At 42.3% G+C, this 26,546-nt stretch overlaps 1 protein-coding gene across 8 annotated transcripts in view; it reads left to right on the plus strand.

The window, feature by feature from the left end:
• Positions 1–26,546, plus strand: part of AOPEP (aminopeptidase O (putative)) — a 567,977-nt gene that overhangs the window by 530,389 nt on the left and 11,042 nt on the right. For 4 of the 8 annotated variants that reach the window (XM_069087988.1, XM_069087987.1, XM_069087999.1 and 1 more), the window contains 3 exons: positions 9,430–9,534; positions 11,551–11,694; positions 15,336–20,690. In XM_069087988.1, coding sequence (XP_068944089.1) covers positions 9,430–9,534; positions 11,551–11,691 — 246 coding nt within the window. In that variant the 3' untranslated portion in view covers positions 11,692–11,694; positions 15,336–20,690. Of the gene's footprint in view, positions 1–4,446; positions 9,056–9,429; positions 9,535–11,550; positions 11,695–15,179; positions 20,691–26,546 lie in introns of those variants that run through there. The other 4 variants (XM_069087990.1, XM_069087992.1, XM_069087991.1 and 1 more) reach the window with 4 other exon arrangements.

Consider the following 26,546-nt stretch of genomic DNA (forward strand, 5'->3'; position numbering starts at 1 on the left):
CTGGAACGGAGTACCTTCTGTCTGTCTGCTTCAGCTGTTGTGCTGTTTGAAATCCCATTTCCTCTAAAAATCTCCTTTTTGAAGCATAAAAATGCTTTTAGTAAAACAGACTGCACCGAGTTGAGTTAGTAATGTGCTAATAATCCCGTTGGAGGGGTGGCTTAGAATGACAAAAATCCCTGCTTGTGGCACCGTAGGCCAGTCACTCTCTGGGCCTCAGCTTTGCTGTCTATGAAACGAAGGGCTTAGACTAGAGTCTTTTTCGAAGGTCCCTTGAAGCTTTAAAATTCTGTGGGTCTAAGTGGACCCTGCACCCTTCTCCCAGATCATCACTTTGGGCCTCTGGGGTTTAGGATGGTGGCTCCATGAATAGCTAGCCGTGGCACTCGGCTTGTTTCCTGCTTGTTCTGATGTCAGGCTGCACAGGGTACTCCTGAAGGTCTTTTCCAGCTCTCTAACAGCCAAGGTAGCTTTCTGCTTGCTTCTCTTTGTGCAGTATGCTTACATTCCTAGCATGCCGTACCTGTTAACACTTGTGTATAGCCTTGGAAGGTTTAATCGTCAGCTTAGTTCTCTTGATGTCTTGAAGCTTTTCCCCATTGTATATAAAAATACATATTTGAATAGTCACATCAGTGTTATCTCTTTTGGCTTATGTCATCTTCAAGTTGTGCTTTAACTTGCCTTGTTCAGCCTGAAGCTTAACTCTTTGTGCACGTTAGTGCAAATACTGTGTTCCCTGATGCTGTTAAACTCACCGTTCGCTCCTTAGATTTTGTCTAAACCTTTTCGGTGTCATGAATCCCTTTGGCAATCCAGCAAAGCCTTTGGGTCCTGTCTTAGAATATTATTTTTAAATATATCAAATAATATGCATTTTATATGGAATTTATATATATTTATTATTTATAATTTATATAATTACAAAGGAACCCAATTATAGTAAGATAGAGTTACCTATCTACATTTATATATACATATATTAATGTTTATATACATATATATTGTTCATGTACCTGAGGATAAGAAATCCTGTTCTAAATTCAGGCAGCCCCTCTTTATCTGATATCTAAGACTCTCTATGCACCGCACCTGGTCTAACCTGAGGTTAGGTAGGATTAGAAACTTTCTAAGTGGGTTGTGATCTTGGAGCACTTGGGCCAGGTGAGTGATTTGGAATCTCTGTTAAAGTTAGTCCTCATGCCCACGTGCTGCTTCCATGGGATGCAGGAGACCATGCGGGGGGAGGTCTGGGGGAGGCCGGAGGGAAGTGAAGGAGCAGTCCTTGGGGCAGCGTGTCCTGGTGGCTGTGGGAAATAGCCACAGTCCTGAAGCAGCTGGCTGGATTATTCAGGGTTTTACATTCCCTTCCATTCACATGGCTCACCAAGCACTGACTGGATAGATGTGATCCAATCATGTTTATAGCGTTTGGTTCTTAACTGGGGGTGGGGGGGCTGCATTGTACAAGGACTTTCTCTCCTTCTTCACACCTTTTGTTCTCCCTATCCCAAAAGTTCCATTAAAGGAATGAGAAGCATGCTGATTTGCTTTTTTTAAGATTAAAATATATTACAAACCTAATAACTATCAACAAACAGTAATTCAAGTAAATATGCAGAACAAAGTACATATTATCAACCAAACCCCCAGGCTTTTTAAAGGATGAAACAATTATAGCTGGGGTTATCGCTGGGAAAAAAAAAAGAGCTCCCTCTCTCCTCCCCCCCTCCCCCCCCCTGCCCCATTCACTTAACTGAATTATAGGCGGTAAGGGGCAGATAACAGGCAACAAGGTGTAAGGCTGCTCCCTTCAGACTTGGAGCTTCCCTTACATCTTTGTAGTAGGGGCATATGGCAGTACAATGGACCGAGCACTGGGTCTGGAGTCAAGAGATCCAAATTCAGATCCAACCTCAGACACTTCCTAGCTGTGTGACCCTGGGCAAGTCACAACCTCTGCCTGCCTCAGTTTTCTCTGCTATAAAATGGAGATAATAACAGTGCCTACTACCCAGGGTTGTATTTGTAAAGTGCTTAGTGCAGGGCCTGGCACATAGAGGCATTTAGTAAAGGTTAGCTGGCATCAATAGGGCATCGACCTTTGGACAAAGGCAGCTAACAAGTGGTTGAGATCAGCCCAGACTGAAAACTTAGCTAGCTAAATTCTGACGCAGCCAAGAAGGGAGCCCCCATCAAGGAAGAGCCTCACAAGCTTGCCCGCCATCTTTTTCCCTTGTGCTTCTGAAAAATGCAGCAAGGAGGGAGCAGAGGGATACCTCTCCCCCCACCCCAATCAGCAGTAATGGCAGAATACAGCTGCCAAGTCAAGAAATGGAGGGTTCTGGGCTCGTAGCAGAGATCTCCTTCAGCAAGTGGTACCTGGACTCCTGCTGCTCACATGGCCTGGCCTCTCCTTCTTTCCACCACAGCCTAGGGCACCCTGGGCCGGGCTGTTAGCAGACCCAAAGCTGGACAGATGGTGGCGATGCCGGCCGATAGCGTACAGCGGGGTGGTCCGGAGCCGAACTCTGTAGCACAGGCCCTGCTTCATGCTGCAAGGAGCCTGATGTCCCCTGGCTGGTCCACTGACCGTGGCCTTGCAGTCCTCAGTGTGCTGGGCTGGTGACTGCCCTCAGCCGCTTTGTTGGTTGCTGCCTCGTTTCTTGACTGTAACCACTGTAGCCTGAAGCTGTGGGCTCAGCTGTCATCCTGGCCAAGGGTGCTCCTAAGTACCTTTGGAAAGACTCAGGGCCCACCCTCTGGGACTAACACAAGTCTCAGGGTCATCTCCCAAGCAGGATCCCAGTTCCAGGAGACACAGATCTACCCCTTGCTCCACCCCCCCCAAAAAACCCTCCACACTCCAAAGGCACAAGGAAAACGAAGGAAAGCAAGCTCAAGTACTTGGTCCTTACTCCATATCTGGGTCCTTTCTTGACCATCAAATTGGTCTCCAAGTCTTGTTCAAAATAACTACACAATGTTATCAGTCACCTACTTAGTTACTCACCCTCTGCTGTCTTTCAGGGCCCAGTCGCTTGTCACTTGAGCTGGTGCAGTGGCCAGGCTGGTCTCATTGCGTGCACACTCTGGTTTTTGATCCTAAACCACAGATCTTTGTCCCCTTTCCCTCTCTCTCCTCCTCAGATATTGGCTCCCCTCTGACTCCAGAATAAAACTCACAATCACTCAACCTAGCTTTGAAAACCCTCTACAATATCTCCTACCTGCTTCTTTGTTCTTTTTTGATGATATTCTCCCCTTGGCACTCTGTCAGGCTCCTGGCTCCTTCCCATGCGTGATAATCTTTCTCCCATGGCTGTCTCTGTGTTTGCACGTGGCACCCGCCTCTTCTTGTCCACCTCGGCCTTCGCCATCTTCTGTCAGAGCTCAGTTCACCTGCCAGCTCCTGGGGAGCCCTTCTCCAGTCTTCACCCCCCACTCCCACCCTCATCCCCCTCAGCATTTTCTCCCTCAGAACTGACTTTTTAGTCACTTACTAGAGGACAAGTTGTAGCCTCACAGTTGAATGTAAGCCTCTCAAGGACAGGGACTGTTCTGGGTTTTGTCCTTGTATCCCCCAGCATGTGTCACAGTACCTTGTGCATAATATGTTAACATGATAATATTTAGATTTCTTAGTTGCTTGAATTAACTTAGTCTTTTTAAGTGGCCTTCTCTGTAAATTTCTTTTTTTTCTTTTTGGAGGGGAGAGGGGAGGGCAGTTGGGGTTAAGTGACTTGCCCAAGATCACAGGGCTAGTAAGTGTTAATTGTCTGAGGCCAGATTTGAATTCAGGTCCTCCTGACTCCAGGGCTGGTGCTGTATTCATTGCACCACCTAGCCACCCCTGTAAATTTCTTTATGTCCTTTGACCTTAGTCTTGTGTAAAAATATTATCAGTTCCTTCAACTATTTCTTCTCAGTCTACTTCTTTTCTTTTAATTTTAGAAACTATTTTTGTTCAACCGAATCATGTAACCTTTATATGCCACTACTGATAGCAGCTGCCATTGATACACAGCTTTCAAAGTAATTGATCCTTATGACAGCTCTATTCCATAACCGCTATTGATCTCTGCATTTTACAGACGAGGAAACTGAGGCTGAGGACGTTAACTTCCTCCCAATCACATAGTTAACTAAGCGTATCTGAGGCAGGATTTGGACCAAGTTCTTCCTGACTGCGGTTGTCACTCTTACCATGTCCCGTGTTTTTTGTTGTTTTGTTGTGTTGTGTTGTGTTTTTTTAATGTCCTCTCCCCATAGATGAGACAGTTTTTAAATTTATAGTGACTAATCCAGTTAGTTTCCTGTGTTGTATGTACGAAGTGCAGGTTTAGACTCAGCTCTTTTAAAAAACCAAAAACCCAGCCCTCTAGTTTCCCCCATTTTGGTTGAATGGTGATCCCGTTCCTCCTTGTGTTTTGTTTGTTTTTCCAGTGCTTTTTCTGGGATTTGGAGCCGTAAGAAGAGGCCACCGCCCATCAGAGGATGTGCGCTCCCATGTTCCCCAGGGCTTTGTTCTTAAATGATCCAACAACCTGGAAAATCTTACTCCAAAAATCTCCATCCATGGAAATAGAATTTATATATTAAAAATACCCCCTGTGCGCTGATGACTACACATTACGGATTCCCATAATTTATGAATAGAGAGCTTTGAAAAGCAAACTTATTTTTCTTGGACTGAATAGTAGGTACACAGAGCTTCGATCCCACCCATCATTCAAGACTGAACTACAGTGTTTTACTCCAAGATTTGGCTCAGAAACAGCGAGTGCTACTAACACTTATAAATACACAAGCAAATGGGAGGCCTGGGTTTTTTTTAATTTAAGTAACAAATCCAAAGTGATGCATGCACACACACACACACACACACACATATACGCATACCACAAACACCACACACACACAATGATTTGGTAACTTAGGTGACCACATGAAGTGTTGCGATGTGTTCTCCGACTTGGCTACCTCCCTTAAGTTCCCCCATACCTGGGTTGGCCAACCTGTGGCTTCCAGGCCACATGTGGCCCTCTAGGTCCTCAAGTGCGGCCCTTTGCCTGAACCCAGACTTCACACAACAAATCAGCCCCATGGCATTCCTGAAGAACAAAATAGGTTTTAAGTACCGCTGGAAATAGTTAGGCTGATGTCAAATAAAATCTTAATCTTAGGCTGCATTATTCTAAATGTAAGGCCATTCTTGTATTGGTGAGGAAAACCCTACCAAGAATCCAGAGGGGTGGTAGTAACCCTCTCCCGCCTCCTACAAATTAGCTACAGGAAAGTGTGTAAGTCCTTGAGCCGTTCAGGCGCTTGGCTTCCGTTCTCTGACACCGAGATGATACCTGCACTTAACTTCATAGGGATGTGCAGATGGAAGGAGAAAGTAGATGTGAATGGGCAGAGCATATAAAAGATTCTCTAAACTGAGGCATCATCATCATCGTTGTTGTAGCTTATTCTTTGAGAGGAAGGGTCAGTCAGAGGAGTGGGAAGTCTGGGGGCTTCAGAGACTTCACTCATCCTTAGCTTGTACATTTTTCCCCTTTTCTTTTCCCTTTTCCTCTCATTTCTGCCATTCTCCCTCCATTGTTCTTTTTCTCTCATCTCATCTCTTAACTCTTCCTTCCTTTCCTTACCTCCTTTTTATGCCTGCTGTCTTACTAGATCATTTCAGGTATAAATTTTGTAGCTAACTTCAGAAATTTTGGTAGTAGTTTTTTTTTTAATGACTCTGGTAAACAACATGTTTACCAGATTTCATAATCAACAAAGTTCTAATATACTTAGGCTAGGGAGGGAAGACTGTTGTGAGGATGGTGTTTGGAAGAGAAAATGGTTGGGGATTTTCCCCCTCAAACCAGGGAGCATCTATCACAGACGTCTAAGTTATTCGTTACTAGCTCTGCAAATGGGTCCCCGCTTTCCATTGCCCTTGCAGATAGCTGACAGTGAGTGGACAAATGAATACAAACTTGAATTCTCACTTTTAAAAATCAGTTCTCTTCCGCTCCTTGCCATGTAACTTTCTGTCAGAGGCTGGACATGTGCATAACAAAGGTCTGTGTGCCCGTGTCTAGATCATGGGAGTCACTGAATGAAGCCCATGATGCAGCCAGCCCCACTGCCAGCAGCAAAGAATGAAACTTCCCTTTATTACTCTCTGTGGTTCAGCTCGGCTTTTAGGGTCCCTCCCTCCCCACAGACGAGATGGGTAAAGCAACATTGCTGAAGACCGTTTAGAATGGGAGGGGGAGTGGGTTGTCTTCAGGTAAAGGAATGTCTCGAACGTGGCTTTGTGGGCCACCAGCTCTCTTTAGAGCATAAAAATTCCTGAGAGGAGCAGTGGGAGCTCATCTTCTGTGTTGGGAGATGTTAAAGAAATAGGCCATAGAGCCCCTGTCCTCTTCCCAAGAGCAGACAGAGAAGAAGGTAAATGAACATGCAAGTAAGCTCAGTATTTAACTTTTTTACTGACTTTGTAAATTGAGAAAAGAAGTCGGGTTACCTGAACTTGGCTCTAAAAGGGGTTTTGTGTTTCTGAATTAATGACGAGGGGAGTCAGTCTCCCAGATCCACGGGGAAATGGGGAGATAGAAATAGCAGGAGGAGTTTGGGAGCAGGATTTTCCTGTCTCATTGGCTGGCTGCTGCTGTCGCTGCCCCCACCTCTGCTGTTATCTCTTTTAGATTCTCTCCCTCTCTGCTGAAGACACTGCCAAACATTACCTCAAATGAGGTAATATTCATAAAGCCCTTGTTACAGTGCTCGGGGCACAGTGGGTGCTTAATAAGTGCATGCGCCCTTCCCTCCACGCACCATTCCTCTTTAATATGTGAAGGTTGGGGAGAGTGGGTTTGTTTTAAGAGAGGAAAACATCTCAGATTTTATCAATGAAATTGGGGGAAATGGGTGTGATTTGCAAGAATTTCATTCTTTAAAGTTCTGTAGTCATACATTGACTGATTTGGAGTGGTGGGCAATGACCAATTCGGGTTTTTGCCGAAGTGTCCAAACAGGAAAAGGCCGTCAGTTGTTCACATCTCATCTTTGTGGCTTATTTTTAAACATCCTGTCCATAGTAACACTTTTAGCTCTATGGAGGGGTCTTGTTTTTGCCTTTCCTGTCGTAACATTGGGAACTAAGGTGGGGGTATGGGGTCTTTTCCCCAGTTACAGCACAGAATTCCTAATAATAAGTGAGACGACTTATTAACCACAGGTAGAAATCATTTTAGTTGTCTGAGAAGGGAAAATGATTTCACACTTGCTCTGGAAACCTAGAGGTTTTTCCCAAGTGAAATAGAATTGAAGGACAATCTTCACGGTTGGAGACCTGCTGCATCGGTACCAGTAAGGTTGCCACACCTGGGTATTTTGTCTTCCTTAGAACTTGCCGTTCCTGAGGAGGAGTGGGAGAAGATGAAGGTCAGAATCTTCATGGCAATAAAAAGAAATTCACTGAGAGCAAACAAAAAGTCCTCATTCTTTTCAAGTTAAAGCCAAGTAGATCTCAGACTCATACCCTTTTCTTCTGTTTCAAATAGCTGTAGGCCACAATACTGAATCAATCCATCAACAAACATTAATTAAGGTTTTTCTATTTAGTTGATTTGTGTCTGCAGTATATGTGTATTTAGATACATAGACACCTTGTGAGAAGGCCCCCCACCTTTTTTTTTTTTGCAAGATGGTACTCGATTCTTGAATAGGAGGTGAAAGGTGTGTGGGTTGAATGGAGTTAGACAGAGGCTCTAGGTTCCCTGCAGTCAGACGTGGTCGCTGTACCTTCTTACCCAGGCTGCTCCTGTGGAAATTGTTCTTTTATTTTAGGAGTTGAGTCTTTGTTCTTTTTGTATGCCGTAGCTGTTTTCGATTAGTTCTGTAGAAGGAGACCATTTGTTAAAAGACAAAGATGTCACTCACATTCCTTGCTTCCCCAAACCATTCTTCCTTGTTAAATGATTATAATGAGACTGTCCATGCACATGAGCTTCTGAAATTTCTCTATCAGTGTAAATAAAGCTACTGAAGATGGCATCCCTTTCCTGAAAATGCAGAGCAACAGAATTTCCCACATTATCATCATCCTTGTTTAAGAAATGGACCATGGAGAGAGGCCTGGAAAAAAAATGAAACTCTGAAAGATTCTCCTTTCCTTCGTTCTTAATTGTTTGTATATAAGTTTACCTTCAACAGCAGATCTTGCTAAGGTAGTAGTAGATAATAATATAATTTGGGGTTGGACTGCCAAAAAATATTGGAACTGCTTACATTTTACTGTTACCACAAAAAGCTGATTATTATGAAGTGCCTCCCACTCTCAGAGGCAGTAAAAGCAAGCTGGAATGTAAGTAGGGTTTTAATGTACTTAACTACTTCCCTTTAGGGCTGATGTTGAACCAATAATGGAATATAAAACGTTAGCCTGCTCATTGACTATAATTGAGGAAGCTTTGATGCAGTGGGAAATGACACTTCAAGTCACAGCACTACATGTTTGGGGTTTTTTTCCTTCTCTTTAAATTCAAGTAGCTCCAAACATGTAAATATAAAGAATGGCTAGTTAGACCCTGCAGGGCCCAGCCCAGCTGTTTAACCAGCAAAACCATGAGGTTGAAGTGAAATAAGCTTGCCACAGACTGGAGTGCTCAAAAGCCTGCTTTCTTGTTTTCTCCTTAGAAGGCAGGGTCTGCAGCAGTTAAGCTTTTCCTGTTGTTGGTAGATTTTAGATTTTTCTTTTGGCTAACCTAGGCTTGCAGAATTTTGAAGAATAGCTCTTTTTTTCAGGGAAAGAAAAAAGGTTTTAAGATGTAAGTTTAGTTCTTTTAAGTACCTTACACTATTCATTGTAAAGGGAGCTGTTTTACTCAAAATGTTTATGCTTTTGTTTGCTTTCTCCCTAGTTAGAAATAAAACAATGGGGAATTCCAGTATTGTAATGTGCCCTTGCTTGGGAATTTGTAAGGCAGCCCCTTCTCTTGCCACACTGTTCATGCACAGTCAGCAGCACTGCACCACCTTGAATTGTGATACAAAATTTTTTAAAATCAGTTTCTGGTTTGAAGGAAAAAAAAATATCAGTAACATATGACATTAAACAAGGTAGTCGTGTTTGTTTGGAAATGCTCATTTTCCTTTTTGGTTTTCTTCATTTTAGACTAATACCATCAAGCATTTAAGACAGTAAACTGAAACTTGTACCTACCCTACCCAAGGCTTTTCATAAGATATTTCACTTACTAGTTAACTAATTTTTTTTATAGGATTCTGATTCATTTCTCATTGGGTAACAAATGCTTATTTTAATTCTTTTGTGTTTAAAATATGTGTACTAAAAACACTCCATCTTGGAAACTGCTTGACTAAAAAAGCATTTTGCTCCCTAAGAGTTTCTCTCCCTTGTACTTTTAGGTTCGACATCGTTGGTGTGAGCTTGTCATAAAACACAAATACACTAAAGCCTATGAGGATGTCGAGAGATTTCTTCTGGAGGATCAGGCAAGTTATATTTGGCAGGTTTGTAGGTCTTCCTCTCAAGAATATAGCACTGGGATATAGGATTACTTTGATATCTCTTTTGTGTCACCCCAGAGACTTTCAAAAGAGCTATCCAAAATGAAGACCACTACTTAAAATAGTTTATCTACCTGTTGCATTTTTGCACGGATTTTTATTTGTCTCTCTGTCTGCTGTACTTATTAACATATGTGTGTATCTATATATAGATATACACCCATGTGTGTGACTTTAGCATCATTATACTTAATATTGTTTAGTGGCCTTCGTGCACAAGACACCAGAATAGATACCTTGTGGTTACCAGCAGCCGTTGGCCATTAGGTCTGTCGTGCCTCAGGCATCTGGGAACGTGTGCTCACAGATGTGTCTGTGTCCCCGCCATCTAAAAGTTCTGTTCACCTCCACATAAACATGTGCATGTTCTTTTGGGGTTCGTTGCCTTTTGAGGTGATGGCTCTGCCGTACTTCCAGTGACCATTTCTGGTTTTGCTGTGATTAACATGGCTGTTTTCAGTGATGTAAACTTTTGCTTCCCTGATGTGCATCGGGCCTGGAGTGGAATGTAGCTTTTGAATGAGATGGCAGGCACTAAGGAGTGAGACAGAATGTATCCATTTTAAAAGTGGAGACTAAAACAAGAAGACTTTTGATAGCATTCGGAGTGTTTGGGGGCAAGCAGAGAACAAAGACCAGTTATCCTCACAAAGAGCACCATACAACTTCTGACCATTGTGCAATGTCACATGTGCCCTGCTGGAGTAAGAAGGAGGTGGCTGTAAATACAGTGGAAATACCAGGAGAACAGGAGAAGGAAACGATTCTGTCCGTAAGATCTGCACTGAAAAAGAAGTTGAACTGTTGTATATTTAGAAGAATGATTTTTTAACCAAATAAAGAGGAACATTTTAAAACTTTTTTTTAAGAGAAAGAATTTTTGGAAATTATAACTACTAAGTTTTTATCCCACTACTGTCTTTTAGATCCTTTTAATTTGCTCCAGCAGGGTGCAATCTGTGGCATAAATGAGCCTTGGACTAAGATTGCATGTGAAATTAAAGTGGTTCTTAGCTTGTCCGGATCATAATTGACTTAAAGTCTGGGAAAAATGCAAATGTGACTGTTTTCAGCATGTTTGTTGCAACAGAAAAGCCAGTGTTTGCAGCCCTGTTTTGGACGCTTACGTGGAAAGCCATCATGCTGTGAGGAACCAAAATGCATCTTTCCTAATTGCATCTTGATTCTTCTCCCTGGCACTGGCTCCCACATGATGTCATGTTAGCATCGTTATGCACTGGATGGAAATCTGTCATTTCTCTCGTATGTTATAGCTCGCAAGAATTAGCTTGTGTGTGAACTGGCTGAAATACATCTGAAGTCTTGGTCTCTGCTATGAATCAGAAAGGACCAACAGAGAGTCTTTTTGAAAAACTCCATGAGTATGTGCGTGTATGTTCCTCTCAACGGAGGCATTGATCCGAGTCATGAAAAGCAAGAACCCAATATCTTCTATTCAGAAGTAGCATGTGTTAGGTTCTTGCTAGTTCTTAGGTGACTTTGGGCGCTCTCCGGCCTTCATTTTATCTCTAAGGCGAGTGGATTGAATGGTGATCATCTCTAAAGTCCTGCCTATCTCTTTATTTAAAAAAAAAAAGCTATTCCTCTAGAACTAGGAGCCTAACAGCTGATTATACCCCCAAGTTCCAGTGACTGAAAGACAACTTAGATTAATTGATCATTTCTCGAAGACAAGAGCAGGGAAGAAAAGCATTAAAGCCAGTGGGTTTTAGTAGGACCATAAGACAAATGTGTTTTTTCCACATGTATGTGTTTTTCCATCTCTAGAATTGCTGCAGGTTTTTCATTTGGGTCGTTTGTATATTGGGCCTCTAGTCCCACACACAGATATACACGTGTTATATGCATGTATTTATAAATATAGACGGGGTGTGTGTGTGTGTGTTTCATAATATCCTCAGTTTTTTAGTAATTGTCTTGTGCTGTTTCCCTTCACAGGCTATGGGTGTGTATCTCTATGGGGAATTAATGGTGAGCGAGGATGCAAAACTGCAGCAACTTGCCCACAAGTGTTTTGAGATGACAAAGGACCACATGGACAAATCACCCGCCACGGTGGTGGCAGAGATGTTATTCTGAGAGGTGATTATCTCCCCTCCTTCTCTCCTTGTTTGGTACAAACATAAAACCACCACCCAGCTTGCTGGAAGAAAGCCAAGAGGAGGGGGGGGGGGGGGGTGCTGTCTCCTGAGCCACTGACACCCTTGGTCTTTTCTTTATTTTATTTATTTTATTGGTCAAGCTGCTAGGTGGTTCCGGAGTCAGGGCGGGGTGTGCGTGGCCGAGGATGCCTGTAAGCAGATGTTTAACCATCTCTTTCAGTCTTTGGTAGTTGGGTAAAGCTCGAGGATTGGGTTTTCCTGGGAGGCGGCTTTTATATTTAAAGCTTGCTTCCGGCTATATTTAGAGCTAAATGACCAGAGAAAAGCATAGGAGTCATGCTGTGGAGGAGGAATGAGAACCTAAATACAAAAAACTACCACATATAATTAAGATTTTTTTTTTCTCACATAGACGTGCATTACTTCCTGCACCCTGGAATCTTGGGATTTTTTACATGAAAATGTTTTCACCTTTTAAGTTGTGAAAGCACCTTTGCACCAGCATGCTCAGCACATAACTGATCAGGCTTGGTATGAGAGTCCTTCCCAGCCCAACATACTTGACATTTTTGCTTAATGATATAACACATCTTGACAGTCTGCTCATCTTGTTGGGTTGTGGAGGGAATTTGTGTGTGTGTGTGGTTTTTTGTTTTATTTTTTTAACTCCAATTCGTGGGATCAAAATTCAGCCTTCTTAAGTTTAGCACATGTCTGTTATGGCTTGTTTTTAAGAAAACAACCCCAAACCTTCCCAGTTGCTTCCTCTTTCAGGCACGCTCAGGTTGTTGAGCTTTCTGGGGATTGTTTTAACAGCTTATTTATGTGAGAGAGGCCAAGAATATAAGTTAATTCTGAATGATTGTCCTTTTAGCATGGAAACGGGCTCATTGGTAATAGGTAATAATCATGACTTCATTTTGCTCGGTGTAGTAGGGATGGTAACTTAGAATCTAGCACTTTGATATATGAAGCAGTTGAGAAAGTCTCAATTGCATAAGCCCTTTGTTTTTCCTTTAGTAATCAGTGTTAATCAGATTGCCCCTTTTTAACTGCACAGAGAATTAATATTTCTTCAAGTTCTTTGAACATGGAACCCGTTCTGTTGCTCTGTTTCTCGACCAGGCTTTTCGGACACGTATCTTACTGTGCTGACTCCTTAGATTGTTAAGGAGTTTGGTTCTATGGACATAACTGGGAGCATTCCCCTTTGCAGATCTGCTCCTTCCTCCTTCATAATCTTTGTTTTATTCCCACTCTCTTGCTTTCCCTGCCTCTTGACCACAGCTTGATGCAGAGTAAATTCCGGGGTCCTCTGTGCCCATTTTTTTCTTTTTTTTCCTTTTGGAAGGGGGAAGGCAGGGCAATTGGGGTTAAGTGATTTGCCCAAGGTCACACGGCTAGTAAGTGTGTGGTGGCTGAGGCCACATTTGAACTCAGGTCCTCCTGAATCCAGGACTGGTGCTCAATTCACTGTGCCACCTAGCTGCCCTCCCCCATTTTTTTTCTTAATGAGAAGTCATATTAGGGGTTGATTGCTAATAATATTAGGGACTTGGTGGAGGGTGGATTCAGGTGAAATGTGTTCCTTCTCTCGGGCTGACCTGTCTCGGTTTCCAATAATAAAAATTTTCTTCCTGACCTAGAAGAGGGCTACATGGACTGACTACTCAACCTCCTTGGAAGTGTTTGTCTGAGAAACTAACCATACTTCAAGCGCTAAAAGCCTGTCAATTTGTTTGGTTGTGACAGCCCTCTCGGTGCCCTCTGTTTTGTGTTGCACAGCCATAATAATGCATTTATAACTGACTTTTTTCTTTTAATTCAATGCAAGATCCTTGTAGAACATGGACTAACCACCGGCAAAACAAAAAACCCAACCCAAACCACTCACCTGTTTGGTAAATTAACAAGCACTTAAGATGAGACAGTGCGAACACTTTGTTGTACAAGTGTGAACTCCTGAGGACACAGCGGTTTCTTGAGTGCTCTGGCTGCTTGGGTTCCTGGCATGCTGATTTGTGACTTAAGATTAAAATCACATTGCCAGGGATTACCACGCAACCATGACCTTGGCTGCTCTTCTAGAAGCCATAGCTAAAGCCCATAGGTGTGCGGAAAAAATACCCATGCGCTAGAGCTTACTTGGAAAGGAGAGAAAGAAGCCACCATCCAAGATGCCCTCCGGCCTTTAATAATGCTCAGAGGATGACCTCTCTGACAAGGTGCAGAGCTTAGCTGATTGGTGAACAGTCATTGATTTCCTCTTTGTTCACAGTGGCTAAGTTCTGCACCTGAAGAGAAGGTGAGATGGGAACGTTAAGTGTGAACCTGACCGGGCGCCAGTCGCAGCACTCATTGAGCGGCCACCTTCTAAGAGATGCAGGATTAAAAGCCATGTGCATGTATGGAAGATGAGGATAAGAGACTGGGAACAGACCGAAGAGAACATAAGGATCACCTGCCAGGACCTGGGCTTGCGTCCATCCTAGAGACTCAGGCCGATGCGCCTTGTGTGGAAGCAGAGCCTCCTTGGGTATGACCAGCACTGTTCTTGTGAGAGGCCTTGGAGGTCAGTGGGAGCTGTGTAACGGCGCATGGCTGTGCTCACGCTTCTCAGAGGATTGCTCAGCGTCAGATTTGATGTCCTCTGTGTTGGTAGCCTCCACTCTCTCATCTTCTCCAGTGATTGGCTGGTTCCCAGCGGAGCTCCCAGAGAGCGGGTAGCGGGGGCTGCTGTTCTGAGCTGTTGATTGGACCCGCCCTCCGGTGCCTACTGAGCTGATAACAGTTCTGATTTTACACACTGGCTCAGTTCAGCAGGAACAGGAGTCGAGCCCGAGAGCAAAAAAGACAACAGCCCTTTTGTAAAGGGCCCAGATGCTGACCAGGGTGAAGACAGCCCCAAACACCTACTGCAGCAACTCGATGGAAAACGCTAGTGGTTCAAAGAACGAGGGGGAGAAAAACAACAGCTGAATGCTTCTGTGAGATACTTTTATGTATATTGTTTGCAGAATCACCAAGATGTACGAACGTGAAAAAAGTGTACATAAGCCCCTAAAACTTGAATTTGGCTGACTTAATGTGATTTTTCTAGCATTATATAGACAAGGTTTCTTTGTCTCCTTGCTTACATCCTCTAAAAACCACAAAGTCATTTACAGGTGTTCTATTGCGTTTCTACCAAAAGGAACCATGGCTGTAATTTCTTTCGTCCTATAGTAGCCCATGTGATGGTCAAGCTCATAACATGTATTTTGAATGCAAAGCAGTAGGATTGCCAATCCCAGACTTAGAGTTATGGGCTCTAGCACCATTCTCTTCCTGTGCCCCCCAGTGAATCTTTCTTTTTTCCCCAAAGCCAAGTGTCGAGGAATACAAAGCTACCTCTTAACTGAGACCTTTTACAAGAATTCCTTCGTTGGGACTGAGTAATAAATTTTATTGCTGTTTCCCTTGCAGGAAAGATCACAGGGAGATTCTTTTAATATATCTACTCCTAAATCCTGGTGGTGGTAGGATTTCATTGACCCTGGACATCAAAGGAAGGCTTATGTGACTGCTAAATCAATCAGCTGACAAGAAGCATTTATTTCTTTTTGCTTATCTCTCCCATAGGCTCCTTTCAAGTGAACATATAGAAAAAGAAACTCCGCACAAAAACTCACGTATATGCTCATATACAGGACCTCACTGTGAGAGCTCTGCCTGCGGTTCTGATCGGCCATGGCAGTCTCTATGCAGACATTCAAGCATCTGGTAAAACCTGCTGAAAAGCACTGGTTCCTTCAGCAGATGGGATGGATAGATAGAGTTCACAGTGTCCAGAAAGCACACGGTTTCTATCTGGTGGGCCAGCCAGTGGCCAGATGTGTTCAGTATTCTTCCCCGATGCCATTTCAACCAATTGTTCCCAAATTGTTTTTGGGAGATATCCACGTTTGGAATTTTGTTCTCATTTTTTTACAGGTATTTTTAAAAAGGGTTTCCCAGATATATAGAACAAGTTTAAAGTGTTCTCCAGATAAAATATAGTTTACCAAAAAAAACTAAAACATCTCACTCTAGGATGTTTTTTTGCAAAAATACTGCCTGAGTTTTAGTAAATTATTGGTGTTGTAAGAGACCTTTCAAATGAAAGAAAGCATAGTGGATTATTTAAGATAACTGGTATTGAAAGGGAAACAGTTTCTTCTCATCTGAAAATGATTCAAATTGGATTTATTTCTCTGTTTCTGTGGGAAAAGATAAAGACATGATTGTAAACCTTAATGCAAAAAGAACGCTTTTCCTCTCTTGCCAATAAGCCAGCAGCACTTGACCTGGGTCTGTTGGATAGACTATTGGTGCTTTGAATATGCTGCTGCATATCAGGAATCACCAGCTTGTGGTGACTGCATCGGCGTCTGGCTCTCTCTTGAGCCCCAGAGCAGAAATGGAAAGCTGTACCTCAAAAGGAGAAAACCAGATATTTGTTTTAGGAGTCTCGGATTTGCCAGAGGCCCTTTACTTTCAATCCTGTTACCCAGTTACTATGAAGTCTTGGCATATCCTTTCTGCATTAGAAGCCCTTTGTGGGCAAAGCATCAGGTCTCAACTAATTCGCCCATGATACTCAAAGAAGATTTTCCTCCAAAGGGCTTTGCAATATAACTACATATGTTTACCATGTGCAAATGTCTTTAATTATGTACCACAATGGTGGAGAAAATGTGTAAATTAGGTTTCATAGTGTGTTTTTTTTTAATAAAACAAATCTTTTCTAAGATGACAATAGAATAAACTTTTTTTCCTTCATTATTGTGTCTGTGGTTGACTCCTATGTGAAATGAGGGAGGGATCACACTCTGTATAGCACAAAGATCACTTTTATTTCACATCATGTTTCTTTGGCAGTTTTTCCATCATGTATTGAACCCAGATCAGCATCTACCGCAGGTCAGCCCAGTGCTTCCTTTCCAGAAATCAAAGCCAAACCTTTCTTTCTGCACCAGCCATTAAGGCAGAGTCCTGCTGGTGATTTGGGTAGGGTTGTACACAGGGGTCTTTTTAATCCCCTTTCTCTTTCATGCCATGCTTCACCAAAGTCCCCAAACTTGCTTTTAATTACCTGGGTTATGGCCAGTCAGCAACTTTCAAGTTCAGTCTTTCAGATTCAGTGAGGATTAGGAGATAGCTGCCTGCCCTGCTGAGCACAGCTCCTACACTGGCTACCGAAGGATTCATGCCATCAAGTGGACAGAGAGACTGCTATTCATTAGGGTTTTATGCCTCGTTTCACATGTTTTCACAGAGGTTATGTGGAGTACAGCTTTTGCTACTTTCCCTTTGTGGAAATAGCAAAAACTTAGAAAAGCTTGCAGGTCTAAATTCTAGGAAGGGTTCAGAGAGGACAAATACATGGCTGCCTTTCTATACCACGGATTTTCTTGGAGGCAAAATAGAAGACAGGATTTAAGGAAAAGAGACTTTCAAAATTGTGTGTGGTGGGTTGTCACTTCCTAGTCCTTTGGGCTGAAAAGATTCTATTTTACATCTTGCTGTAAAATATTTATTGTCAATAAAAGTTATATCTGTTCTTGTTTAAAAATTATGCAGCACCAAGTTTATGATATTACTAGAGGGGGCAATAGCCCAAGAATAGCTTTCAAAATAAGGACGATAGTGTGGCTTAGAAGTTACCAGAAATGCGTCCCTTTGTACTTGGTCCTAAGTCTGCAGCTCAGCCTGAAGCCGCCTTGATGAATGTGAGTCTCTCCTATAGGGCATTAATGTCATCCTAATTCACGCAAGGTAGAGGGAGCTTGACTAGTTGCAGCGTTCCTAATTTTTTGTGTCACAGACCCCTCTTGGCATTCTGATTAAACCTCGGCACCCCTTTCAGAATAATGTTTTTAAATGCATAGAATAATGTCCTTTGTAGGAAACTAACTATATCCAAACATAATTATCTAAATGCTTTAAAAAAAACAAGCTGATAAAATAGGCTGCAGAGATGGGCGGGGGTTCATGGGATCAGATTTAGAACTGGAGAGGATATTTGAGGAGTAAGAAGAAAACCAATGTAGTTTTTGAGGCAGAATTCCAATTGACTTGGAATCTTTTTTTTTCTTTTAACCACTTTTGTTTTTTATTGTGGAACTGAGTTCGATTCCTTTACATCAGCTATCCTGAGTGGAAGAGGGGCCAAGGTGCTCAAATACAAAGGCACTACGTACTCATGTTCTACGTCAGATGTGACTGTGGAGTAGAAACGACGCCAAACACCGTTGCAGCCTGACGGATACGCTGTTGGGAACAAGAGAGAAGAGTGTACAAGGTGCTGCTCGGCCCCGCTCAGCAGTGAAGGCAGCCGGACACCTCCCTCGGGATGTTGGCACTGCTGCTGCCCAGATTGTGCCGGGGGCTCCTTTGAGGAGACTGGTGACTTCCGAGGAAACAGATGCTATTGGTTCTCGCCATTTGGATTCGTCGACTGGAAAGAAAAGTGACATTGGGGACTTTCTTAGAATACACAGAATATGAGTTGGAAGATGTACACTGGCTCCTTAGGCTAGTGGGGAATCTTTATTAAAGGTGTCGAATGGTTCTGACTAAAATGACCTTGGAGATGATGTGGAGCAGAATGTTCTTGGGAGGACGATAATGAGGACCCCTCGAAGGCAAAGGCGGTTAATGGGGGAGACTCAGGCAGAAGAGGAGCGTGGGGAGGCCTGGGCTGTCAAGCTCTTCTAAAGGAAGTCGCTTGTGACTGAAGCTGACACACCAGAAGGCAGAGACACTTTGAGGATCAGCACAAGCCAAGCTGGGGGCTACGGATTGAGATCTAAAACTTGTCAAAGAAAGTAACCCAAGGGGCCTGCTCTTCCACCGTAGGCCAGGCCAGAGGATCATAGAATGTTCAAACTGATCCTGAATCATTCGATTCTCTTGTTTTACCAGTTGTGACGAGGCTGACCTAGGAGTGGTCTGAGAAATAGTTATGTGTAAATACACGTAAATCAGAAATGGGAGGTAGTTTGTTCAGAGCACCACTGCTGAGTGCTAGAAAGGGACCTTAAAGGCAATCCCATCTCTTAATTTTACATAGGAGAAAACTGAAGCCCAGATTGGTGAAGGGATTGACCATGGCCATATAGATAGTTCCTGGTCAAGCGGGGATGGGCACCTGTATCCCCTGACATATGGGATTCAGATCCAGGGCTCTAATAAAATGATTTGCTATGAAGTGGAAAATAGCACTGTAAGTATAGAAACATTTCCAGCAGAACAAGCCAATGATAATAATAGCTAACATTTATATAGCGCTATTTTAGCAAAGCTGAGACATGCATAATACATGTGTATGTCTGCGTGCATACGTATGTTTTATATACATATGTATGTGTGTATAGACACAGATACATAGAGAGATAGAATACACACACACACACAATTAAACTAAACAGCATAAAAACTTGGGAAATTTAGTATTATTAGTGCCTCCCCCAACCCAACTACCTGAATCTTGTCCAACAACCAAAGAGTAGTCCTCAAACCAACCCAATTAGCTTTAAAGCAGTGGTTCCTTGGGTAAATTTAGAGTGCAGTGTGTATCTGAATTTAAATGGGGGGAAAATAATACCTTTATTTTCACTAACTTTTCGTTTCTTTGGTAATCTTTTGTACTTCATTCAAAACATTATTCTTTGAAGGGGCCTGTGGGCTTCACCACATGCCTAAGAGGTTTATGACATACAAAAATATAAATCCATGTTAAAAAGAGTATGTAGGATGCCCAGACTTTCATAAGTGACTAAAAAGGTAGAATCTGTTTTGGGAGAAAGGAGTGAATAGGAAGTGGATGGTTTGAAAGTAGAAAGATAACTAGCTAATATCTGCAGACACATAGAGAAGACCTATTGAGGATAAAGATGGCAAGTTCCCTATTTTATACTTAATTCATTGTGTTAAATGATGCATTTCGTGTCTACAACAAGAAGGCCACGTTTAGGTAATGGAGACACGAAGACAGAACCAACACAGATTTTGATCACAAGGGTCTCACCCTCAGATAAGGGAGAGTGAATGGGGGAGCATGCTCTGAGAAATTTTAGGAGAGATCCCTTTCATGAGGTAGGACGACTTTATGGAGGGTTTGGCCTTTGAACTGGGTTTTTGAATGACACCTTAGTAAGGTGGCGAATTTTTATAGATACCTGACTCGGGAAAATGACTAAGCTAACAACTCGTAAATTTCTACCCCATTTTTTCCCACCAACTAATGACTCCATTCAGATTCTGCTAAGTCACTGTAAAGATAGTAACCATCGCTAATCTGAGAATTTTTTTTTTTTTTACGAAGGATGAGAATAAGGTTAGCATTGAAGTAATGCCTGAGGTTACACAGCGACATTACAGGTGCCACAGTGTAAAAAGGTGGAAGTACATTGATTTTTATCATTCTCCTAAATTTGTGCAAAAAAATATAAAAAAATTTTTCAGTGCTTGTCTTTAGTACAGGCGCCATCCTGCTTCTTTGTCCAAACAACTAGGGAGTGATACCTTATGTGTGTTAGTCATTTGAAAACATGGAATCTTAATGATAATTAGAAGTAATCATTTCCCTGATCTCTTTATTTTTATTTATTTTTTGGGGGGGAATGCAACAACTTTATTGAAAGAAAAGTGCAGTGAAATTACTCAAAAGCTTGAAAGAAACTTGAGGGAATTTAGACACCTCCCCTCGAGCACAGGACCAAGTGCAGGGTGGATTCTTTCTGGATGTTGTAGTCAGACAGGGTGTGCCCATCTTCCAGCTGCTTTCCGGCAAAGATCACCCTCTGCTGGTCTGGGGGGATGCCTTCTTTGTCCTGGATCTTTGCCTTGACATTCTCAATGGTATCACTGGGTTCAACTTCAAGGGTGATGGTCTTACCAGTCAAGGTCTTCACAAAGATCTGCATCGTCAAGCGGTGGCGACGGCGACACACACTGAACAACAGAGTCAACTCCTGTCCTAGGCGGATCTCCCCTGATCTCTTTGATAAATACACATAAAAACAATGTAAGAAAGTATAAAACTATTTGAAAGCAGAGTAAGACAAAAGTACAAGAATGAACTAGTATACTTACCAATACATGCAGTATACTTAAGTTGGTTGTCAGTTCAGATTTTGAAAAAAAAAATGTTTTGTTTTTCCAGTTGAGACTTAAGGGAGGAAGGAGTAAAGGGGCAAGGACTGCCTTTGAACTGTTAGCCCCAAGGCATAAAGATGGAGGAGAGAATGTCACAGAGAGGAAATGTCTAGCAGGTCAGTGTGGCCGGAACATAGATTGTCTGAGATTAGTTTGGGGAGTGAACAGCTGGCCAAGAAGGTGGTGCCCAAGATAGGATGTTGGCTTCTGTACCAGAATTTAGAACGGAGGGAGGAGTGACAGATTCCTGGCCAGAGACGAAGCAAACCTAACTAACAAAGGCTGGTAGGAGTAGGTTTGACAGGTATCATAGTTCTGATCAACAAATTTGAAAAGATGGGGGTGGGCAGAGGGTAAGGCTGTCTCTGTGAACCCCTGAGCTAGATACCATAGAAAGGAATTATAATGAAGAACGGAAGTTAAATCACTCAGAAATTCTTGCAAGCAAAACCTAGAAAAGGAAACAGTAGTAAAATTTCTTTTAAACAAAATTTAATTTACCCTGAATTTCTATATATCTATGGAAATGCTCAAGTTTACTCCCAAAGCAACAAGAGAAACTGCAGTTCCTAGTTAAAGAAAAATCTGACCCCGTAACTGTTGTTGAGACTTTTGGAGCAGGGTCGGTGGTGTTGCATTGTATATTAAAAAGATACTTCATGTGAGAACCTTCAGCAACCATAGGAGAGATGCATAGTCAAGCATATGGGTAAAGGTTAATGGAGATAGAAACAAGCAGTTTTGTCACTGAAGTATACTACAGACCACCTGTCACTTAGTACAGTGCCTAGCACAGAGCAGATACTTAATAAAAGCTGGTTGGTTGATTGAAAAAGGAAATTAGTTTAGGAAACAGATCACAAGTCTGGCATTGAAGCATGATATAGGAGTGATGGGGGATTTAATTATCCAGACATCTGCTGGAGTTGTCTGCCAAAATCAGAATAGCTAATAACTCTTTTACTTGCCTTAATGATAATTTTATCCTTCAAAACATGAAGAAATCAACAAGGGAAAATTCTTCTCTGGATCTCATTCTCACCAACAGGGAGGAACTGTGGTTAGGGGTAGAAATGATGGGAAATCTTGCATCCTAGATTTCAGGTTTCAGAAGAAGAATGGGTTAGATTCCACACACTGAACTTCTACATAGGAAGTCAGAGCATAAGGGATGGTAGAATGAATGAAACTGATGATACAAAGGGAAATAATTCCAATTAGGAGAGAAAATGGTATTTGTTTAAAGAGATGAATGTGAATGCATGGGGAATCGAATAATCAAATTTAATAGAGAAGTACATAGAAGATGGAAGTAAGGCCCAGTAATAGTGAATGAATCATGGCCCTGTTCTGAAAAAGTGTTGGGTGCTAAGCCTCAGAATGAGCCAAGGCAGGCAAGAGAAGCTAAGGAACCTCTTCTCCCCCCTCCAAAAAGTGAGAATTGAAGGGATAAGGAAAGGTCTTCTGGCTGCAGTGGATGGAACAATAAACTGACAGCAGAAGGCATAATTGCTTAATTTTTGTTTTGCTTCTGTTTTCTCCACCAAGAAGAATGACCTTTGTTCTGGGCACAACAAAACAAAAATGGTTAACAGGGAAGTGATACTGGGGATCAATAAGAAGATAAGAAGCCACCTGGACTGGATGAAAATGGGCAGATATGGTTACTAAGCCATTGTTAATATTTGAAAGATCATGGAAATAAAGAGAGAAACCATAAGACTGGAAAAAAAAAAACTGTCCTGATAAAAAAGAGAAGTCTGACAACGCTCAGCTAGTGATGTTGACCTAAATCCTTGGAAAATTCTAGACTGAATCATCAAAACAGCTGGTTGGCAAAGAGCTAGAATGAGAAGTTGTGATTACAAAGGGCAACATGACTTTGTCAGGAATTTGTTGTTTGGTCATTTCAGTCATGTCTGAACCTCTGTGACCCCATTTGGGGTTTTCTTGGCAGAGATGCTGGTGTGGTTTGCCATTTCCTTCTCCAGCTCATTTTACAAATAAGGAAACTGAGACAAATAGGTTAAGTGACTTGCCCAGAGTCACACAGTTAGTGTCTGAGGTCATAGTTGAACTTGGTCTTCCTGACTGCAGGCCTGGCGGCTATGCCACCTAGCGGCCTTGTCAAGAATAGGTCATCCCTGGGGCGGCCAGATTGCTCAGCGAGTCTGAGCACCGGCTCCAGTGTCGGGATGACCTGGGGATCAAATCTGGGCTCAGATACTTAGCACCACACCCAGAAATAACTGGCCGTATAACCTTGATCAAGTTACTTAACCCTGATTGCTTAAAAAAAAAAATAGATCATCCCAAACTAATCTTATTCCATTTCTCTCTCTTTTTTTTTTTAATGTTTACTGATTTATTTTACAGGGCAGATGTCAGAAACTGTCTAAGCTGGTATATTGGGGAAATAATTTAGGTACAGTGTTCAAGGGAATTATTAAGGGCCTAATATGTGCCAGACACGAAACTAAGTGCTTTCTAGACATTATCTCATACTATATTCTAGCAGGGCTTTTGATAAGGTATTCTTGCCGAAATGATGGAGAGATATGGCCTAGATGTATGAGTTTGCTAGTAAATGGCTTACCAGCTAGCTCTCTGAAGGGTAAAACATGACACACATTACGTTTTCCAGACATTATTATTAGCATTTTCTCCATCACTATTCTAGATAATAAAATAACAAACTAAGCCCAGATTTGTAGCATGTCCTGATTTTCAAGGTGTAAATGCTCATTCTGAACATTTAACAATGGGCTCTTACAAGCTGATAGGAGCTGGATCCAGCATTGACTAGATGGCTATAGAATTGGATGGATGTACAGATAGAAAAGGACAGCTAGGTGGCACAATAGATAAAGTGGCTGGCCTGGAGTCAGGAAGACCTGTGTGACCTTGGGCAAGTCACTTAACTCTATTTGCCTCAGTTTTCTCATCAGTAAAATGAACTGGAAAATGACATGGAAAACCATTGCAGTATTTCTTCCAAGAAAACCCAAAAAGCACTCAGAAAGAATCATATGTGACTTACCGACAACAAACAGATTCAAAGAGTAGTCTTTAACGTATTGATGCCAGTGTGGATGGAAGTCTTCATTGGAGTGTCCCTGAGAGTACTTTGTCCTTTCTTTAAAATTTTTGTCAGCCTTAGAAAATGGTATTTAGATGGCATACTCATAAAGTTCTCAGATGACTCTGGGTGGGAAGGGTTGCACACACACTGGAGAGGTGGTGGGTTCCCCATCTCAGTGTTCCTCAACACCAAGCAGAGATTCTGTTACCACTTTGGAGAGTGCAGCAGTGATTCCTTTGGGGTATATGGACTGGTTGCCACCTAAGGTTTCTTCCAACTCCTCAATTCTGTGATTCTGAATGACAACTGGGATCTTAAAAGGTACATGAGACTGCACCTAATAAGGTCGAATTAAAAAGATAAATGTAAAGTCTTATAGTTAGGCATAAAAATCAACTTCACAAAATATGGGGAGGCATATTTAGAAGTCTGGAAAAGATCTGGAGGTTCTAGTGGGCTGTAAAAGCTCAAAGTGAGTCAGCACTGTCTTTTAGGTTAAGTCAAGTCAGTTAATTTGATCTTGGATGGCATTGAGAGGAATAACTTGCAGAAATAAGGAGTCCCTCCCTTCTCTGCCCTGATCAGACCTCACCTGGAATACTGTATTCACTGCTGTAAATTGGAGAGCATCCACAATTGTGAAAGGCCTTCAGGTTTAGTGTCCCCTGTAATGTAAATTGGAGATGAAGATCTTTCCCATCCATTAAGAGACCTCACATGGAGCCCAACAAGAGAAGCTTGATTAGGGGAGGTTTGTTTTCCAGGAAGGTCCACACCTTTTGTTACTTTGTAATTAGGCAGTGGGTCATGAGAGTTGTGATGCCTGCCCTCTGACCCTGAAGAGGTGTCTATGTACTCCGAGGCCAGCATTTTTGCTTTGGGGCTTACTCATGGGAAGTGTGTTTGAGTGATGTTGTCAGATGAGACTCAGGGTAGCCATTAAGGAGCCCCCTGGCTTTGAAAACCCAGAGGTTGGCCCTTCTCTCTCTGGTAGCTATGTATGTATGTAATGGTCAGATGGTTAGAAACCCTGTCTGTTGGTCTTTATGCTATTGTAATTTCTGTTGGTATTTTCTCTGAATTTCAGGGTGCTGACTTTTCCCCCTGAACTATGTAAATGATATATGTGTTTGATTAAAGTAAGATTATTGATCCCTTTTGAGCTGCTTTCCTTTAGAAAAGCAGATCACAGAACCTGTGCTAGCAGCCCTCCTGTGTGCTGGTGTTATTGGTCTTACACCCCCACAGCAGCTGCAAGTAACATTGTTGTTACATCCCCCCCATCATGTTGTATTGATTTTGTATATACTCACATAGTGACATAGAACCATTGCTGTACCCCAGGGAGGCTGGGGTCCTTAACCATTTCTAATAAAAGGGGTCCTGAGCTTTTAGACCTACTTATACTGACCTGGTTCAATTCTAGGGGATCCTGGCCTCTAAAGAGAAGTGTCAAGGTCTTTGTCTCGAACTTTTTGGCTCTTTATACCCCTAACTCTGAGCCCTCAGTAGAATCACTTGGAAGTTGTGGCTTCTCTTGAATCTAAGGTGTCCCAAAAAGGGGAGTAGAAAGGTCCTCAATATGCAGTAGAGATGAGGTCCAGGATCCAAGAGACAAACCTACATTGAAGAGAGGTTTTCCTCTTCCTTTAAAATGACTGTAATTACTACATTTTCATGGGGATAGAGGGAGGAGGGGAAGGGCCAAGGGACCACTCTGGATTTTCTATTTCATCTGGAAGAGCTGAGTACTTCAGCGCTGAACCAAAACACTCATGGCTTTACTGAAAGTAGCCCAAGATCCCACAAATCATGGGGGAGCAGGGGATGGGAGAAAGGGATCATACCTGTTTACATTCATTGTACTTTTATATGAATGTGTTGTCTTCTGTGATAGAAGGTAAATTCTGTAAGGACAGGGGCTGTTTCATTTTTGTCTTTATGAATTCCTCCTGCCTAGCTGAGTGCCTGGCACATAATAGATGTTTCACAAAAGCTTTTTGATTTACTGACTTCATATCATATAAGGATTGGCTGACCAACCAGGAGAGGGAAGGACAATGAACATTTTTTTGATAAAGGGAGTGGCATTTGTGAACGAAAAAATACAAGTTAGATGTTTTTTATCTGCCAAGCTCAGTGCTAAGCACTAGGGAGACTAATAGACAAAATTTAAGGCCATTCTCAAGAACCTCATGTTCTAGCTGGGGGAGACAATATATAAAAGAAAATTCAGCTGTAAGCCTATGGGAATTCCCAGAAAACCTAGCACCTGGATAAATGGCAGCACCCAAGGTCTATAGGTTAGATAAATAGGTCAGGAAATGTTGGATGTTTAGTTTGGAGAAGATAAGACTAAGGTAGAACATGATACCACTGTTTGAGTATTTGGAGAGCTGTAAATGGTGGACTACAAAGGGGTTTTTTTTCCCCTCAAAGACCAAAACCAGGAGCACAGGTGGAATTTGCAGAAACAAATACAGCCCTGATGTCAGGAAGAATTTTCTAACAGCTTCAGAGTTGTCCCAAAGAGGAAGGGGATGTTTCAAGAGGCCGTGGAGCACCCACAT

This window comes from Petaurus breviceps, unplaced genomic scaffold, assembly GCF_028583685.1.
Source record: "Petaurus breviceps papuanus isolate PSGF00001 unplaced genomic scaffold, PetGlider_PUasm1.0 183, whole genome shotgun sequence".
Lineage (NCBI taxonomy): Eukaryota > Metazoa > Chordata > Mammalia > Diprotodontia > Petauridae > Petaurus > Petaurus breviceps.